Source organism: Anabas testudineus, chromosome 5 (assembly GCF_900324465.2).
Source record: "Anabas testudineus chromosome 5, fAnaTes1.2, whole genome shotgun sequence".
In the NCBI taxonomy this organism is placed as follows: Eukaryota; Metazoa; Chordata; class Actinopteri; order Anabantiformes; family Anabantidae; genus Anabas; species Anabas testudineus.
In genome coordinates this window covers 16,269,429-16,290,511 of record NC_046614.1, presented here as the reverse complement: position 1 = coordinate 16,290,511, position 21,083 = coordinate 16,269,429, and the positions used below count along the sequence as shown (strand labels likewise).

At 40.2% G+C, this 21,083-nt stretch overlaps 2 protein-coding genes across 3 annotated transcripts in view; one reads left to right on the top strand and one right to left on the bottom strand.

Moving 5' to 3' along the window:
- atg7 (ATG7 autophagy related 7 homolog (S. cerevisiae)) overlaps positions 1-15,641 on the top strand; it is a 49,183-nt gene extending 33,542 nt beyond the window's left edge. The window contains 1 exon segment of the mRNA XM_026348640.1: positions 14,810-15,641. Coding sequence (XP_026204425.1) covers positions 14,810-14,842 — 33 coding nt within the window. The 3' untranslated portion in view covers positions 14,843-15,641.
- A 96-nt stretch (positions 15,642-15,737) lies between these two features.
- vgll4b (vestigial-like family member 4b) overlaps positions 15,738-21,083 on the bottom strand; it is a 34,522-nt gene continuing 29,176 nt past the window's right edge. Inside the window, exon 5 of one of the 2 annotated variants that reach the window (XM_026348642.1) lies at positions 15,738-20,635. In XM_026348642.1, coding sequence (XP_026204427.1) covers positions 20,379-20,635 — 257 coding nt within the window. In that variant the 3' untranslated portion in view covers positions 15,738-20,378. The remainder of the gene's footprint in view (positions 20,636-21,083) is intronic. The other variant, XM_026348643.1, reaches the window with a different exon arrangement.

Sequence of the window (21,083 nt, the reverse complement as noted above, 5' to 3'; positions counted from 1 at the left end):
TAACTATTCCAACTTTCTGTATAAATCACTGCAGTCCAGCTGCCGTCCAGTTATACAAATGACTGTGTACACAAATCCTTTCCTGATAAAGTGACATCAGAGTGAGCACAAACAAACACCCACGCTGAAATAAAAGTACTGTAAAGAAAGGCAGTTGGACAAACATGGTTGACAGAAAAAGGACAGTGTTGACCAAACTTACCATTCTACAAAGGCAAATCTAAAATATCATTTTATTTGCCCAGATTACAATAGAAACCAGATATTTAATCCTGAACTCTGTTTTATTATGGGTTGAAATAAACCTACTCACTTCATTGAGTCACCATGTTAAATAGCAGACGTTCTGTGTCAGGGCAGCTACCCAATCAGGACTTGGGTCAGGCGTTACAGCTATGTCATCATTCTTTTAAACCCCTTTCTGTTTCTGTAGCTGAGGTTATACGAGCATCAGAGCTTAGCTTAGCCGCTCAGTGTTTCCCTTATTACAGGGTGCTATCTTCAGCAAAATACCAGTCAAATATAAATACTCAGCAGCATATAATAAAAAAGAACAGATATATAAATATCGACTAATGATATCTAATTGTTTGTCTCATTTTGTCACAATAAGCAGCTCTACCCGTGCTGGTAGACAACCTGTTATCTCTGTTTTGCATTATTTATATTTAGACTTTATTCCCCTTATACTTGTCCATATAATGATGTTAAGATTAATAAGATGAAGGAGTCAACGTGAAAAATAGTAGGCGATAAGATCTAACCTGTCTTGCGAGCGCATTACTCACATTACTCCACTCTACTGGGAGACTACTTTGGTGGGCTGTATATTATTAATACACTCTTAGACTGGGTCAGAGCCGGTAGAGAGGTGTACTGTACGTGGGGGGCAAAGGGGATGCATGGCACCAAGGCCAGCTGTCCTGTTTGTTCTCGAGATCTAGAGGAGCTCATATAGAATTACCAATCATTAATCATAGGGGAGTTATTTTCATAAGTCCTAAATAGCCCATAAAGCCAACTTTTCCCTCGCTACATGGAAAACCTTAAAGTGGTCCTGCTCCTATACATGGCTTCTCGCCTGGCGTCAGTCGGTCCAGAGTGATGTCTTCTTCTGGCCTGGCAGCTGACTGAATGCATGGACAGACAGGCAGACAGACAGACAGATGACTGGTTTCCGACAGCCTGAGTAGTAGTCTAGTCGTCCGTGTTTAGCTCCCCTCTTCTTCTCTTCTTCCTCATCTGTAGCCTTCAACAACTATTTCTGTATCCGTATCAGCACTGCACTTTTAGAATGGACTCCCACTTCCGCTCCCAGCTCCCCACTCACTCATCATGTGGATCAGGTTACTAAAGAGCTACAGAGGCTCATCATCTATAGCTCTATATGGAAATGAAAATTAATTATGATTAAACAGAAAAAAAGGTACAAACTAAAACTATATTTTATTAACTAGTTTATATTTAAATTCAGTCTTTCCATGTTTATTCTTGCTGTCTTCAACAACAGACATCCACACCTAGAAACTGTCATTTCAGTCGACCGTTCTCACTGAAATGCAAAACCCCAAATCCCCAAATCATTTACTATTTTTGACCTGGGAACAAGCTGACATCCATTTGTCACATTTAATATCCTAGCAACCTTATTCTCACACAAAAAAAGAAGAAACAAACAAAAAAAAAAAACATAGATTCAGGTGTGATGGTAAAATGAGATCCAAGAAGCCCTGGTTGAAAAGCAGATAAATGAAAGTGCTCATTAGTTCTCAGCAAAATATTGGACGACAGTTAATAAAACCAAGAAGAAAGTTACTCAACTCTGGAAAGTTCCCATGCATTTCACAATCTTCTCTTTGATCAAAAGCTAAACTATAGAAGTGCACCGTGCTTGGTTACAGTAAACTACGTGCAGAATTGTTATTTTATTCAAGTAACCATATGATACGATTCATTTTACAGTCTTCTCTCCTCCAATAAAGAAATATCATAGCTTGAAGGTTTAAAGATACATTATATGTGTTCATGTTGATGGATGAAGGACATTTACCTGTTTAGCTTTAATGTGGAGGTCAAATGCACCACCTGTGCCCTTCATCACACTCCTGAGGAGGAGATAAATCCTGTCGTTGACACCTCAGGAAGTGAATGTTGTCAGTATGTGAAGCACACATTGTGTCCTATTAATGGTCTATTGTTTGATACACTGAAAACATTCACATTTAGTGTATTTAAGTCTGTCAGCTGAGCACGGAACATGCGATAAATGATGACCAAGAACCTTCAGCAGCCTGAATGTGTAATATTAAACATGACATTTAAAATAACATCGCGGTATGTCGTTTAGTTTATCACAATTATTACAACTTAAACATTTTTTATTCTAAATTATTTACAAAACACTTCAGTGTAGTGTAGAAGTATCTCCAGCTGCTGTGCGAACAGATATACAGTTCATGTAATCACATTTATTTAGCATGAGTACAGGACTGTTTATTCCTTTCATTCTTCAGCTAATCTTTGATACAGAAAAACCTCTGCATTTGCTTCAAAGACAGATTAGAGCTGGCCCTCTGTGTGTGTGTGTGTGTGTGTGTGTGTGTGTGTGTGTGTGTGTTTCCTTTTCAGGCCAGAGCTCCAGGGCAGATTACCTGTGACTAGCCTGGCAGGCCAGAATCACAGAATCAGTCTATACAGTGTTCAGACACGCACATGCAGGCATGCATGGACACACACACACACACACACACACACACACACACACACACACACACACACACAAAGAGGGTCAGCTCTAATGATGTTGTTCTGCCCAGCACATGGAGGGCAGTGATATCATCAAGCCTCTGGTTAAGATAATGGCTCACACGCACACACACACACACACACACACACACACACACACACACAACAGATATAATACATGCATATACTGTATGTGTGTGTGTGTTTGGCCTTATTTCACTGATGCACAGAAACACTTTTTGTCATGAACACACGTCTACAACTGGCACAATTTCCCCTGACCTCATTTTCTAGTGAAAACAAAAGCACTTTAATGGAGCACTACAGTTAAGCTAAACAAACAGAAACCTGCACATCATCTCCTACTGAATATGTGAATATAGTGTGACCCTGAATATTAAAACTATAAAAAAAATCTAACTAAACCACTATTATCATTCACTATTCAGGAACATTTGTGCCTAGCCTATTGAGCCTGGTGCTCCCCAGTAGTTGAAAAGCTCATGTGTATATGCTGAAAATAGTGAACTGGTGATGAACAGTTGAATTTCCCAACATTATCTGTCACTGTTACCATCTCTGATGTGTTAAAAGGTAAAGTTAGGACGAGGTTGTTGTCAGATTGAAAGGGTCTTTGTAATGAAAACTGTGTTTTTAGTGTCAGATCAAAAGACCTCCTCGACTGTGGTTTACTAGGCACTTACCCCCCCCTCTCTCCTCTGAGCTGTGTGTGTGTGTGTGTGTCTGGGCTTGTTGCTTCATAAAGATAGGTTAGTTTGAATTTGATTTGCTCTCAGTCCCTTTGAGAACTGACCTCTTTTCATACAGCAGAGAAAGAAAGAAGTTCATAATTTTTTATTCTCTTCACCAGAGTGCAAGTATGTGTGTGTGTGTGTCTGCACGTGCACATGTGTTTGTGCATGTGCCTGTGGGGCCCTACTTGTGTTTGATTGCTCCTCTGACCACACATCAGTTGGCTTTGACTCACAGTTCTAATTAAACCTAGGGCAGGTCTGAACTGGCAACACACACACACACACACACACGCGGGCTGCCTCTGAAGTTGATCTGTTATTGCCATTTGGTTAGTTGCACACTCAGAACAGTTCATTAGGTTGAGTTTATAGTGGTTACACAAACGCTCATGCCCTAAAGGCTGCAGCAGCTGAACTAAATAACTTTGCTTTTCATATTTTCTAACAATTGACAAATGAAGCAATAAGTTGTAATCCTAATTACAGACAGAAGAAAGATGAATAGTTAAATGTTTATGTTATAAGAATGACATTAGATTTCAGTATTAGTTTTTTTAGTCTTTTTTTTTTTACCACAATGACAAACTTGTGGTGTTGTGAAACACTTGTGTGAGTCAGAAAATGTGATGATAACCCTCTCTAGTATACAGGAAATGTGTCAGAGGGAAATGGGGATCCAGGGGGAGATACAAGGGGAGAGAGGAAGAGGGAAGGGAAGAGGGAGATGTGGACTGACAGATCAAGGAAGAGAAAGAACAGAAAAAGCTAAAAAAAATCCAAATGTTTAAAGTGAACAGAGAATTCAGACGAGAGAGAGGATCTGATGCTTGTTTGAGTCTTTAAGAGCTGTACCTAAAAAGACAGAGATAAGTTCTAAGAAACGTAGTTCAGAGAAAGGCAAAGAAAAGTTGTGCCTAGAAAGCGCGGAAAGCCTGAGAATGTGAGAGCCAAAATGAATAAATATTTAAGAATAAGTTAAGGGCAGGGAGGTAGAGTTGTCCCAAAAAGGAGGGAGAGTTGTCCTGTCCGTGTCTCAGGAGAAGGAACAGGACCCAGCTGTTGCTCCGCAGGCCGCCACACCCAGCCGAGAGAGACTCCGTTTGTTGTTGTAGCTGGTCTTTATGGCTCTTGAGATAAAAAAGAGGCAGAAAGACGGGGTGGTGGTGGTGGTGATAGAGTCTGACAAAGTTTTAGTAAAGAAAAGAAAAATTAGGAACAAGAGCAGAAAATTAAGTAAGGAGGAGGATGCTGCATCGCTTCCTCGGTTACGAGGGTTCCAAGGTTTGCTATCAGGCTGAGTTTTGTCAGTGTCTGTGCTTTGATTACCCCAAGACTCAGGAGTTTATGAAAACACAGCCAGAGGACGTGACCTCAGCTGGGACCTACACACTCACACTGTTCCCACCAGAGCCATCTTCTATCCCTCTTTTGACAGGTGTCGAATCACTTTCATGCCGAGCCATCTTATCTTTCACTTTCCCTCTGGCGTTACTTCTCCAAACCTACATTCAGCCAGTTTCCTCTCGCAGGCTCGCATCTCTCCTCCCTTAATATTTACCTCCCCTCTCATGTCACTCCCTCTACCTCCTTATTTCATTAGTTAAATGTTAGTTTATTTTCGTTTTCTTCTGAACAATTTAAAAGTATTTTTCCCTATATTGCTTTTTTGCAGTACAATAAATTCCTGATATGTGGTAAGCACTCAGAAACCAACAAATAAAACATGCCACACTGGTATTTACACTACTACAGGTTTAAGATCAACAGTATATTAATATCACATGACAGTATTTTGTAACTACAGCAGAAGTTGTTTGAAATGTGATAAATTACCTAAGTGAGCTGTGTTATTGGGCTAAAAACTTTAATGAAAGTCTGATAATAAAAAAAAGAAAGAAGTGATCTCATCTAATTTCTGCTTGAGGCTCGTTATTGGAGGCTCCTAGCTACTACTAGCACAACACACCCAAATCTCTGACTGAACCGATGGCACTGGGGTTACATTGTGGGTAATGAAGGCAACAAGGCTGGACAAGGAAGAATCTGGATTAAAAAAGAAACTAAAAAAACTGTGCTGTATCCTTTTATTTATTTTTTAATCCATTGTGTTTTGTTTTTGTATTTAAAACCCGATACTGAATAACTTATTCCACTGCACCATAAACCTCCGCTGTCCAAAAACTATTAAAAACACATCAATGAAGCGGCATTAATAAGTTTAGGCTTAAGAGCAACAGACTGGTGGGGAATGTTAAAAAGTGTCAGAGGCACTGACTAAACAACATTACACATAATAAAATGTATAACAATGACTTTTCAATGTGGTAGTGAATGAGTGAGATTCTGAGAAACACACTCACTTAACAGGTGTAATTTCAAACTGGACACGTTCCCTGATTCATATGAGGTCATCGTTACTGGCTTTATTGTTATAATCGAGCACAAGGGTCAGTTTTGTTTCTCTAACCCAGAGAACAGCACATATGTTACTGCGAGGGCAGGTTAGGTTTGAGGGTGCTCCTCCTCTTCCTGTCTCCACCCATGTCCTGTTCCTCTTCCCGTCTCTAGTCTCCGTGAATGGAACAGCACACACACACACACACACACACACAGAAACTGACACGCACATCTATCCTGTGGCCTGTTCACTGTGTTCCCTCCTGAGAGCGGCAGCCCTGGAACAATGAGGACACCAGAGAGAACACAGAGGATCGCTGTAGGAAATGAAAGAGCTCAAAATGATCGTTGAAAAAAAAAAACAGAGAGGGGCGGTGACGTGGGGGGGTTTTGATTGGACTTGTTGTAGTTTTAGGTCAACTAAAACTCAACAAGAGGCTGATGAGTTACGTTGACTGCTACAGGATCACCTGTATGGTTTAACAGCACAGGCAAGAAGAATGCTGCTCTCCAGACAAAACACATGTTACAATTGATGAACCGATCGTGAAGGATGTTTTAGGCACCATAAAAAGAGCTGCAACTACCATTATTTGGCATCATCCATTCAAAGTCTTTATTATTAATTTGTATATAAGATATATGTAAATAGAGTCCAAGCTCACAGTGTAAAGACCCAGAGATATTCATTTTACAGTGATCTTCATTTTTGAGAGGCTGAAAACAAGAACTTTAGCCATGATTGATCATACCAACTTGGCGTGTTCGGCAGATTTCTTAAGTGTTGCTTAAACATTTCTATTTAGCTTCGTGAAAACACAAGAGTTACTGTCCTCGCGGGGACTTGTGCTGCCGAGATGTGTCTGTAATCATAGTCTGTGCCGTCCCCAGAGATTCGACACATGCCCAAGATTTTAAAATCTGTGTATGAAATCGTTGATATGTGCAGGATGTCTAGACGTGATGTGGGTTTCACAATCCTGAGGCCTCTTCCCAGTTTTATGAGACTCCCTTCACATCCAAATGGGACACATCTACGGCTTTGAATCTTGATCACGCAGTTCCAACATCTTATATCCATTGAGGCATCTGGAACAACTTCATCAAATGAGTGTTTTTACTGCCAAGTAATATTTGCCAAAGCTCTGATTATTGTGTGGAAATCAATGGGGTGCCTGGAGAGACGGCATTAAGGACTTAAGAGTCCTTCACTAGTTTGTTTTACTGTTTGATGGATTCGGATACTCTGAAGTGGTGATGAGTAAAAAATGAGGGCCCGAGAAAAGCACCTCACTACAAAACGTGACAGCACGTTTCACATGGCCTCTGACATGTGTCACCTAAAAACACTCATTTTACAGACCGGTTATATTGGAGGCAATTTTTGGATAAGAAAACAAAGCTTTGTGCGTAGCGAGTAAGGCAGGATCAGAAGATGCTGGTAATTGTAACGTGTGTAGCGAGATGACATGAAGTGTTTGTTTTAAGCACAGTTATTGTGGCGATCATCAAAAACACTAGTTGTAAGTCAAATTGGTGTCTTGGTCAGGACTTTCTTCCAAAACAAAGGATAAAATGTTATCTATGGTACACCATGGCCCCGGGGTGTCTGCTAGTATCTGCCTTTGTAAGCACTGAAATTGGCATCATATCATGTTACATAGCTTTTGTCTTGCAGCGTGTATGTTTGGACTGCACAAGTAGCATAAATTACTGCGTCCAGCACGTAGCAAAAGAAACGTTTTGTCCATTTTTCCTTGAATGCTTCACTCATCTGCACAGTTGAAATGTTCATTGTCAGGAGCTGCTTTCTCTTGTTGTGTCCTTCTAACCTTCACAATGATGCAGTCACAGGTGTGCAACATGGAGTTTCGAGTCACAGTCTCCTGACTTTCAGAGGGATTTGACCTTTTAACTTTTGACCCTCTCTCTGCCAGTGAAACCACTACACTGCAGATTCCTGCTGCATTGTGCAGAAATATCTGGAGAGAATCTAGTAATGCAGCGTCCTGCAGCAGCAGGTGTCACACTGGGCTGCAGGAGGTCATTTTACCTACTAATGGGTATGGATACACACTCATCAGTGCCTTTGCCTAGACATTTGCTGCATGCCTGTGTGCGTGTGTGTGTGATCATTTCAGTGTGTTAAAATAGGTCTTAAAACTCTTAATCCGAGTTGATCTTTTTACTGGAACATAGAATGACACACTGTCTCCCCAGACCAACATTAAGTCTTAATTCTTATCTACCCGATGACAAGTCCAGCAGTGTTTTCCTGTAAATTGTTCAAGAGTCATAATAGATCAGAAATGTGAGACAGTTGTAAAAATTAAAAGACCTTAATAGACTTGTTTTGCAGTCGACAAAGACAAAAAGTGCTTTCTCAATTTAAGAGTTAGAACGTTTAAGAATCTGTTTTCTAAAGCATTAAAGAGTCTTCTGAAACAGTTGTTGTGCCATGTTGAACACCCCAGTACAGATACTAGCTGAACTTCACCAGCCTTTTACACATGTTTGCTATTCTATATAGAACTATTCTGTTCTTCAGTTGAGCCTAATGTCACTAGTTTAGCAGGTATTTAGTCACAAAGACACGTTCAAGATTCAAAGAACTTCATGAATCCCAGGGCAGGAATTGCTTTACCTTGTTTTATATGTTCTCTAATCAAAAAATAAATAAAATAAAATAAACCATCACCACCAAATAACCACACCAACAGAAACACTGATAACTACAGCCGACAGTCCTGTAGATATTTGATCAAAAATCAAATGATTCAATGAATGATTCATCCTCTGGGCATAATGAGTCTGTATCAGACTTCATTGACAGTGCATTCAGGAAACAGATACAGTATTTCTGCACCAACATGCACCAACTGACTGCAGCAAGGTCTCTGTGGGACATTGCATGATGATCATTGCATGTTTGAATGGAGCCAAAAGTTGGATGTTTAACTAGATGTTTCCTTTTTTTGTTGTTTTCTCAGATAAAGATTCGGGTTCCAGCTAAACCAGATAACGCTTTTTCCCTCAGCTGCTCCTGAGCTAGTTGTAAACCACAATTATCACATGTTGTATACTTCAAAGCTGAATACTCCTCCATACCAGAAAGCAAATTATCAGGAAGGCTATACCCAAAGAACATTATTTATTTAAATCGACCGGCCTGAACCCACTGCTCAGTTGGAATACAGGTTTTGTTTTCGCTGTGTATGTGTCGTGTGAGTTATTATGCACATGTGGATGAGTGGACATGCCATCCAGGGTTGCAGAACTATTTTGGCACCATTAGGTCAGCGGACACACACACACACACACCTGCTGCTGCTGCTGTTGCTGCTGTTGTTGTTTAGGTGATTTCCAGTGCAGCGTATTGTGTTGTGTTGCCATGATGAGAGGATGGTGGTTAACCAGTGGAGACGAATTACAATTAGAAGAGAGGAAAAGGAAAGAAAAGAGAGGAAGAAATGAGACGATAAATAGAGAGAGAATATTTTCTTGGGCAGTGATGTGAGTTTTAATTTCTATTTTTCAAATATCAAACCATTTAAAAATATTCACATTTAGGTCTTGCAGTGACTTCCCCCCGAGTTTATTTCTCTTTGATTGTCAAAGCTGTTGTTCTTTCTCCCTCATCCTGATGTCAAGCCTGCCCTCAGGGGGTCTAATGAGATAGATGAAACGGGAAGTACCCCCACATAAACATAAATCATCACAGGCGTCCCACTGGTTAACAGATCCACCCCTTTGTGAAGTTTGAACTAATTGCCCTGTGCTGAAATTTCCACAGACTCATCAGAGGCTTTAGATCAGAACATGATATAACAGTGTTGTTCCAGGAGCACATATTGGACCATATTTGACTATTCAACAACTTTATTTGTAAAATATTATTACAAATCCATTCTCAACCATGATTTGCATGCATCATAACTTGTATTTCAAAATAAATGAATTATTAATTATAATACTCAATTTTTTCCAAGGCACCATAAACAAAACATCAATAATTATAGACCAAGAATAATGAGAAGGCACAGCTAATGGATAAAAAATAAAATTTACAATTAGACATCATAAAGAATTGGTCATTTGAATATGGGAACATTAAGGTTAAGGAATTATTATTAAACATGGTTTCTGGTAGATAATTCCACAGGGAGGGGCCAGTGTGACTAGAGCCTACAGGTAGTCAGACGAGTAAAAGGTTTAGAGAGAAGAAGCCAACGTGGAGGATCGAAGAGCACGAGGTGCATGATTGAAGAGGCTAATTCTGAATATGAACGACTCTCTGCCAAATCTTCAATTTGAGATATGAAGAGTCAATAGTTTCTGGCCTTTTTCCGATCAGTAACTGTATGAATGGATTTAATTCTGACTAAAGCCACTTTCAGTCATGAACCTAATGATGTCATTTGGCAGATGCTTTTATCCAGAGCGACTTACAGGTGTACAGGACCATTTACAAGGCAAAGGCAGGGAAAGCATGAGGAGGTCTTACCTAAGGAGCCCTACTGGAGGTAGATCCACCCGTCATCCACCCTCCAGTGATCAGCCTGGATGACAGAGCTTGTCACATAGTTTGTAATGACAGATCCGGCTGCAGCCTTTACGGCTTGTTCAGCTTTTTTAAAACCTCACATACAGTAAATGCTCCATGATCACAGGAGTGAATTAAAAAGTTCACTTACTTTTCCATCTTCTACATTCGGCACTCAGTCACCGTTATATCCAGCAGCCATAAACCACAGCGCTCTGTGTGGTCCACTAATTGCACATCAAATGGAGCCAGTCTCCATGATGAAAGCTTGACTTTGCGCTTTGTGCTCTGGTGTCAGTTCTAATATGTAAAGCACATGTGTGTTTAATAGCAAAGCCCATCAGTGGTTAGGTAGCACTGCCTAGATGAATCGCTTTATAGGTTGGATTCCCACAGGGGCCACCCGCACAAAGGACGTATTCCTGTAAGTACACTCAGTGTTTTGAATCTGCTTGCCTAAGGTGCAAAAATCCTGAGCCATCTGCCAGAAAGTGGTGTTGCTGAAATAACACACATCTTAACAGCTGCCTCTTGACGAACTGTGATGCAGGAGAGCGCATATATTGTAGCTGTGCTGGTTTTTCTTTTCCTTTTCCAACGCTGCAGAGCGGCAAATACTGCTAAAGACCCTCATGCTGAGGCTTGTGTTGCATTTGTTGGGGAACAATAATCAGCAGTAGCAGAGAGTTGGCTGGGACTCCACCAGCATAGCTTCCAGCTAAAACCTCCTCTATCTGATCAGATCCCAGCCTTGTTTCAACAACTAGCCAGGATTATACTTGTCATATCAGCTGGAGCCCAACTGATTACAAACACAAACATATCCACACAATGATTACATGCAGCTTATTGTTGGACCCATTATGAAACAGTTTTTTTTAACCTGCAGTGAGTCGAGGTCCTGAAGCGATAAGGCTGCTTCAAAGTTAAAGATGTGTTGTTGATTGTGTTGGTGCCCAATCCCTTTGAGGTGCTGTCACGGTGTACACTTGTGTTTGTTGTGGGGGGTCAACCATGTAGGAAACCATACATGAGCCAATGTCGGGCTTCATTTGTAGATTATTTTTATAGAAAAATGAAAGATGGAGCACAGAGTTGCATCATCTCCACAGCAAGTTGCTTCACCCACAGGGTTGGGAACTCTTCCTTTACCTGTACCCTCTGTACACCCGTGACCGCACCTCCAGCCACACTGGAAATCACAGTTCAACAGAGCAAACGTGACGAGCATCCCTGCTTCATTCACTGTGTGGTACCCTGCATTGTGCACACATCAAACAGAGCGAGCCTACTCACAGGACGGTCTGTGTTATTTGTTAACGTTTGAAAAGTTTGGGATTTGAATAAGCTTTCTATTTGGACTGAGTCGAGAGGTAATTTATTTTGATCTCTGCTTTACAACAATCTGCTTATGCATTGCAACAATGGAGGGAAATGGTTGAAAAACATCCCAACCATTCATCCGTGCATGAAAGAGTGTAGTAAAGTTGTTGGCTTCAGTTCGCCGGAGCTGTTGACGTTACATAAGGTCTCTCCCCCCTTTAGATTGCCTCCTTTCTCTGCCCCACTCTTTCATTTTGTCCAAGAGATTTCTCAAAACACACAGAGACACACACACACACACACACACACACAGAGACACACACACAGGGCATCAGTGCGTCATGGCAGTCGTCCAGAGAGGGGATCCAGTGTCGCTTTGTTTCAAAGAGCTCTTTTCTTGCTGTCCTTTTGATGCTCGCTCCCCAGCAGCAGTGGAGCAGAAATGTTGAACGTCCAGCTTTGATATGAATTTGTCCCTGATTCTCCACGGTGCCCTGAAACTCTCAAACTGCACTCAGTTTCTGACAGAAGCCTCCTAAAGATAATAGGACGTAAAACCGGTACAACTTGAACTAAGGTAGAGTGTTGTTCAGGTTATCACAGGTCAGACAACTGACAAATGACATTTGTTTAAATAGACTCAGGCTGATGTTATTGTCAAATATAGTTAGTGAACTTAAACATACAGGGGCAAGAAAAAGTATGTGAACATTTTGGTTTTCTTCAAAAGTATTGTGCCTACAATAATACCACACAAAAAAAATCCATTCTTTCGTGTTTTTAGTGAAAACAACCAATAAAACCTCAAAGTGATAGAGGAAAAAGTATGTGAACACTTGCAATTAATAACTGGTTGACTCCCGCTTACTTCTTGGTAGAGTAGCCTCAGTCTTAAATGTCTCCATTTGTTAGATTGTCTAACTGTAGACAACGTAGATCCTCTGAAAGCTCCTTTTGGCGAGTTGTGGCCAACATAAGCGTATTCTTCTTATGCAGAGCGTTTTTTGTCAGTCGAGGTAGCTCTAATCCACACCTCCAAACAAATGTTCTTAACTTGCTAATACCTGACTCCAAATAGCTTTTCACTATTCCACTATCACTGTGACGACTTAGATGAAGATCAGATCCCATGTTATTGACAAATTAATGCAGAAAACCATGAAATTCCAAGAGGTTCACATTTCTTGCCAATGTAGAAGCAATAACGTGTTCATTATTGACCTTTCAAGTCTTTATGCTAAGCTACGCTAACTGCATGAGTACTCCAACCCTGTACTCACAGCAACACATTCATTCATTCATTCATTCATCAGTATTGGACTGATCTTCTGATTGATCTGCTTCTTTCCTTTATTGTAGATTAAAGGTCAAATTTAAGACATTTTACTTTCTCTGTTTTGCATCATTGGTCATTGATCTCTATGCATTGTCATACAGAAATAATGAGTGAGGTGCACTAAGTTGTGTCTGTTATGTCCTTACGACTCCCACCCTTTCTGATCTCTGCCTAACAGACCTGTTCAAACCAGGAGGATTCATTAGGGTCTTTTCCTCTGGCAAGAAATGAATCCTGTTGCCATGACTCAACTTCCTGATTACTCCATCTAGACAATTTCTCAGGATGTTTCCTGGAAAAAATACTAATTGTAAAGAAAATAGGAACTACCCTGAACTGACCTACTTAAATCTACAATACAATTTATTATTTATATATGATCAGAAACTCTCCTCTCCATTGTATTGTAAACATGCCTGCAGACACATTTCAAATTTTTGCATTTCCATATTGTAACCAGGAAATGCCTTATGGACATTATTAGGTAGGTTACCTAATAATGATCAATAAAATGAAATCATTTTTTAATAGAAAGAATTATTCATAAATATGTGTCAGATATGATTTTACTGAATGACCTGAATAATATCCAGTATCTCCAGGTCTAGATTTATGTGTATACATTCACTCCTATGTTACAGGGAATATTCTCTGTTGCTGTTTGGTTTGGCTTAAGCCTTTGCGCTGGAATTCACATTTGAGCTCTTTGACTGATGAAGCAACTCATTCAAAGGAATGCAGCGTGTATGTGTCAAAATGTGTGTGTGTGTGTGTGTGTACACACTCTGTGATGTGCGCGTTAGAAGTATGTGAATTACGTCTTACAGAGAGAGAATGCGAGGAATCTGCTGCCATGAGAAGTCTGCTGTTGTTTACTGACACTGTATTGCAAAGGAGGTTGGTGTGTGTGTGTGTGTGTGTGTGTGCGTGTTGCTGTCACTTCCCAGGGTAAGAAGCCTCTTAGCTTCGATTATGAGTAATTGTCTTTAAAGCTGTTGAAATGTAGGCTTCAGGCTCTAAAGTAGATTTTCTTGTGACTAACTAGAAGAATCTCTCTCGTTTCTCCACCTCCTCATGCTTTTTTACATTGAATCAAATAATCACGACTATTAGAAATGTTTTAAATCAGTGCAGCTTTTCTGGATCTTTAAAACTTTGGGGCCTGCCCACAGTGTCAAAACCACCACTAGGTGGTTTGCTGACCATGATACAACAGTGCTTGGTTCGCCAGACAGCCCACCTAACCTGAACCCCGTAGACAACCCATCTAGCTGAAGGCTGCAGTCAAACCAACCCGGTCTTCAGTAACACCTCAGCAGTGCCACAAGCTGATCGGCTCCATGCCACTCTGAGTGCATGAATGAACATACGTCTCAGAAGTCGGACATTTCTGTATAGTTAATCCTGTTTTGACTGATCATAGAGGGGAAAAGAGCACTTCACTTTAATCTTATCAAGAAATATGTGTTCTAATACACAGAGTACAATGTACTATATACTATTGATATTCACAAGAAAATCCTTTAGGACACCTTTAAAAGTATCTTACTAGCTTTTTTGAAGTTTTTGACCACATCTCACTGAAGTCTACTAAAAGCTTCTAATTTGCCTTTGATTTATCTGTTTGGTTAAACTCCACACACACTGACAGACGCCCGTGTTGTTTATTTCAGTCTTACTTCAGTGTTTTTTGTCTTTTTTTCTCATCAGATTTGGGACATGAGCGATGATGAGAGCATCTGAAGGATTCAAGGACCAAACCCAGAGCCATCGAAGGACTGGACACTTCATTCCATGTTTGGGTTCCTTTCTAATGAGGACAATGGAAGTGAATCGCTCAATGAATGCTTTGCAGAAAGAATTCACATAATCAAAACCAAACACATTACAGAACGTCCACCTATTGAAAACAGTTGTATTTAGGGGAAAATGTACCTTCTCCTGTCACATCATGACATTATCACTCCCATTTACTCACTGTTAGAGTCTGTTGAGATCTACAGTATGTGCTCAAACACAGAGAACACTCCAAATTGGTGATGAGGGACTTTTATTTTGTTTAAAACTCACTCGCTTTACACATCTGCTCGCCCATTAAGTTTGGAGGAGAGCTTCAAATTAATTGTGAAAATACAAAAAAAAAACCAACAGTTAAACTCAGCAAATCCATCCTTCTCCCTGTTTAGTGAGGATGCATACTGCAGTTAATACTAAAACAAGCTCTGGTCAGTTACTCTGAGAAAACTTGCACAGACCCCACATCAGCTTAGTTACTGTAGACGACCTGGAACCTGCAAGTGCAGTTTAATCCTACGCCTACGTGTTTGTGTTGACGCATGTTCACGTTTGTCTTTTGTGTCCTGTGTCTGACACTTTGAGTGTAATGAAGTGTAACTTGGATTTATACAGAAATGGATTGTGGCAATTTGAAAACAAGTTGGGAAATTTCATTCAACATTGAACTTTCCAAGCTGTATTTAAATGTCCCAATTCTGTTCTGTCAGTATCTGATCAAAAACTGGAATTAAATGTCTCTTTATTATTTCTGTTTGCATGTGTGAACTTTACTGTAGTCTTTAGTTTGTATGTGTATTATACTACATTCCTGCAGCCAAGAACACACCCGCACCCTCAGACAGTGGTTTAAAAGCACTTTATTGTTCATCAAGGCTACTTTACATACAAAAAGGTGGCCTGCCAAAACCTTTTTAGTAGGAGACACAGAGCCACAAATTGTTTTCTTGATACAAATGTTTTTTTTACAGTATTACTACCACTAAGTACATGCTACTTCCACTTCAAAAAGGACTTTGAAAATGCGGCACAGTCAGAGTAAAGACCAACTCCTCTTTGATTTATCTCCACAATTTTCATGTAGTTTACAGATGCTAAATGGCCTACACAGATGGGAACTCCAGTCCGATGATGGCATCCCCAAAGCTCCTTACATCATTCCAGGCTTATGAGCACAAAATATGTATGAAAATGTGGTCAGGTTTTTGCGTTATGATTTCAGTGATTCAGACAAGTTAAACCAATCCAACAAATGTTCTGAAAGAGACTGACGGTTTTATTTGTAGCTGGATTCCCAAGTGTAGTGTAAAAACAGTTATCAAAAGACTTTAACGACCCACAACTCATTTTGCATACGTGCAGTGGTGGAACATCATTGTTGGTTTTATAGATTTATAGAAATGATTCAGAAGTGGTCGGCTACAGTATATGCAGCGGACTAGTGTCAAAATTATGTTTGATCAATACAGAAAATGCCAACTGTTCAAGAACTTTTTCTTTTTGCTTGTATAATGTTTGTTCAAAGTCTACGAAGTTAAATAATTTCAGAACATCAGGGACCAATGGAAGTAGCAACTGTCACTGACACACCAGTGGCTTATTGTGGTTTCATACATTTACTGTGTTCCTGCACTTGAACCTTTACTCTAACAAGACAAACTCTATAAAACAAAAAAGATCAACTTTTTCACAAAAAAGAAAATGCACTGATTACAATATAAGGACAGGGAAAACAACAATTAAATAGCTACATATCATTAACAAATTAATTGTTCCTCAAAAAATACCTACGATTTTTTTCTCTGTACATTCGTTACGCACAGCGTAATGATGGTCTTATAGTTACCTATTATAAAAAAAGTATTTTTTTTTATTAAGTGATTCTCCTACAGTGTGTAGGGAGTGTGTGCCGAAGCAGAAAGAGAGCCTCCTACCTACAAGGTGGTAGTGAAATGATAATGAGAAAGAATAATAATATGGAAAACTAAATCCTCTGGACACCGAGCCCCTTTCCCTTATGTTCTCAAACAAGTTACTGTAATAATCCAATGATAAAGCAGGGTCAGCTGAATCTGACAGGAGGTGGTGTCACCATAAAAAAGACTTCCAGTGGCAGCTGAACGTCTCCTGGTTTAGAGACTGTGCTTACAGGAGCTCAGCTCCTAAAACCCTGCCCCCTCCCCCCCCCAGCTGCCCACAATCACCTTCCTAACCCCCGGAAACCTGTCACAGAAAGCACATTTACAACGTGGAGTAAGTAGCTATTCGTTATGAATATTAGTTCAGTGGCTGGTGGCTGGGTTAGAACTCAAACGTTTAGACACGTGAACATTGTAGAACTGTTCTGGTTCTCATATATGAGCATGGAATGTGTGGACATTCGAGAACGCTGCAGAGAACTCTAATGGGTGTACTCATGACACTTGAGAAACCTCCGCTGAGAGATATGAAATGATTCAGTACTTTTTCTACAGAATGACACTGAAATAGTCTGAGTTCTCTCAAGTTCAATGTTCTGAACGTCCTCTTTTACGGCCTTTTCATTTAGTTTTTTCTCTCTCACATTGTAGAGATTTTTGGCCAAATAAGCTGAAGTAGAAATCTTAATTCTGGTACAGACAAAAAACACTGTCAGCGGAGGAACTCTGGGACAAGTGGCCCTGGATAGTTATTCTGTAGCTCTGTCTGTTTATATGGAGATACTGAGTGGGTACAAGGACTGTACAAAGTTCCCCATAGTAGGAATGTTTGCCACCTTGGTGCAGGCTCTTCTATTACATTTCCTCAGACTGCAGCAGTCTAGCTTAACTGCAGCAACAAAACAATGTTGTTGAGAAAGAAAGCATTGAAATAAAAAAATTTTAAAAAAAAAAGGGCTGGACACCAAGTCAGGACTCAAAAAGTCAGCTGCAAACGGTCGAGAGTTGTGTAAGATCAAACCATAAAGTCAAATGTTTTCAAATTATATTTTTGAATTAAGATGTTACTTTTCTTCAGTAACCAAAAGTCATTTTTAGTGTGATAATTATCACCAACTCTTACCGTAAACGATACCTTGTCTTAAAAAAGCATCCTAGCCTCCTAGAACAACTTGCCAGATTGCAGCAAGAGAATGGGTGAAGGCCGGTATGAAGGGCCTGACTTTAAGATGGTAGCCAAACAGACTCAAATATGAAGGACATTTTTCTCAGGATATTATGCTTTTGTGGAAAACAAGGACCTGTGGACTAATTTGTGCTAATTTGGTGTCTCAGCTCAGTCACGTAGGTTGTAGCATCCTGTACCACTGATGGATCAACATCTTAAGAAAAACCTTAATGGGCAGCGTATCCCAAAGCCAACTCAACACTAGAACACTCACTGCTCTGCTGTGGGGATGAGCTGGTCGACTCTCATGCTGAGATGGTTTTGAGGAACGCAGCGCTCATCGTTTAACAGAGCCTGTCCAGAGGCTGTCCCACTATAGCTGTTTGTTACCATGCTGATATTAATGGAAAACAAAAATACAAAATTGTAATAATAACAATAATAATATGGAGTACAACTGACCCAGCAGTGAGTGTATAGTGTCTATGTCTGTTACTGACAACGAAAGAAGTAACAACTAACGTCCAAATGAAAAGGCTAATATTAGCTAAGATTGAAATGCTTAAAATCACTAATAGATACCAGCTATTAAAAACAAAACAAAAAACATGCACCTGTAAAAGCATTAGTTTACCCTTCAAACCTTGAAGAAATCGATCAAACCACAGTGTGTAGGGTGAGGAGGGATTAGAAGGGTGTAAGCCAAATAGAATTACAACACCCGTGTTCGAAGGGTTACAAAAACAAAGGCATGTTTGAAGAGATCTAAATAATCTTCTCTCCCCCCGGTCGAGAAACCAGACTTTTTTTTTTTCCTCTTTTAACCACAAAGTGACATGCACAGTCATCTATCCCCTCATCACTGTCAGCAGTTAAGCCTGTGAAACACATCAGAGCACATTATTCAGCAAAGCCCAACCTTCAACACGCTGCAGATTGTACAACTGTGTTTTCAGCACTAATCTCCCCTCATAATGCCTGTGGTGTCCATCAGCACCACAGTTAGCTGATCTGGTAACCGGACTGTGTTTGTGAAGGTGCCACAAACAATGCGACACTTGAAGTTTAGTTTAGTTTTGACTTGTTGGGGCAGCAATATATTCATTGAGTAGTTCTCACAACCTACAAGTAGACCAGTATGAATGGCTGGGTGGTATGAATTTACTATGCCAACATATTTTGAATACTGAAAATATACTGTATGTAAGTCATATAATGTAGCCGTCATAATGTGAGTATTTGAGTAGCCAGTTTACACACATGTGGAGTCTGAGAGCTCTCTGCACCAGCAAGTGTGGCTTAAGGTGGAAGAACCAAGTGATAAAGAAACCGTTTGGATATGGCTTGGTTTTAGACCATCGGATTGTGGTTGGCTGTTTGTTTTTGGTGAACAGCTAATTAACATGAGTACTGAGACATGTTATATCCAAATCCATCTTACCTATTATATGTCTACTGTGGTCTACTGCCTAAACCTACAGGTGTGCATTTAAATGTTTTTAGAAATGCATTTGACAAGAAATCCATAATAACGGGGTGTCCACGGTTCTGTCACGGCTCAATTTTAAGCACAGGTTAGTGGAAGATCAAATACATGGATCAGCTTTATCAGCTTGTGCAGTGCCACCCCATTACCCTCTACAGGAGTAGTGCAAATCAGACAAAGTCGATCACTTAAGTATACACATACAGTAACAAAATCACCAGAACACATACCCCGGAGAGAGAAGGGAGATGAGAAAATTAAAGAAAAAACAGAGGGAGAAAATTACAAGATGGCTTTTTGTTGCTTTGTTTTCAAGGTGGGCATTGATAAACATCAGCATCTGAGGTTTCTTTGGTAGCACAGTCAGGTGGTTTGTGATTATTGTCTCCAAAGTGTTTCTCACTTATCTTTTCTTTTAAATTCAGGCATCTCATAACGCAGAAGCAGTACACAAAACTACTGTTAAAAGAAACAAAAACAAAACAGAGAAGAAAATTAATAATTAAAACGCCACCTTTCCTCTCTCTTTATGTACAAATAACTACAGACACTTGCTCAGCTCCAAGCTTGATTGATATGCAGGAGACGATGATGAACGATTGGAAGGAGCAGGTTGTTGCTCCAGTCAAGTCCCCAAGTCAAACCCCATCGCACATTACTGATTATTGTCTGGCATATTAGCATACCAGAGGACAGAAAAAAATAACGAATGTGTTATTGCTTGGTTCATCCTCAATGAGAGCACAGAGAGAAAACAGGCTTGAGGGCTTTGAAAGTTTTTCGCAGACCAGCAGGCAGACGTTCCCTCTGGGAAGCTGGTAACAGACCAGGAGAGTCGAGGGTATGAATGTTGGAGCCGGGATGATTGAGAGGGCTGAGGAAACAAGCACATCCCTCTAGAATCCTCCTCCTTCAGGAAACTACGGAAGGGGAGTGGTTGTGATTGACCATGTGACTGTCAGGGGAGGAGTTTGGGCTGCTGCTGGACGACGAGGGACTCCCCTTATTTTTGATCTGCAGCCAGGTCTCACCCAGTGCCTTGGCAAAGTGGTCGTCCACCGAACCTGTGATGGACACAGAGTTGGTGACGGCGGGCTCAGCCTCCTTGTAGTTCTTCCCAAGGCTGCGGCGGAAATGCTCCTCAATCACAGGGTCACATGCTGTGTTTGCTAGAAGAGGCAAGATAAAAGAAATCAAGAGATGTTTTTAAAGATCACTTATACATTGCTTAGTAGGCAATTTATTGCCTGACATTAGTCTGAATTCTGGCAATGTGCATTTGAGATCAACCAAAAAAACTGACTTTAACAACTACTTCACTTTTCCATTGCAGTTTTTTAATACTAAATCACAGATTTAAATTTCATTGTTAACCTCAGTGAGATCATAGGGATTTCACTGGGATCATAAAACCAACCACAGCAAAGTTATCAACCCACAGAAAACATGACTGTGGGTCTAAAACAGATGTGTTTGGCTGACTTTTTGAGTAGAAATAAAACAGATGAGATAGTAAAGGCAGTAACCTGAATATATATCACAACAAGATGTACTATAAACAGAAAAAAAAGTTTTTTTTAAGCACCACTCATATAAACCAGTGTGAATGCTGCGTTT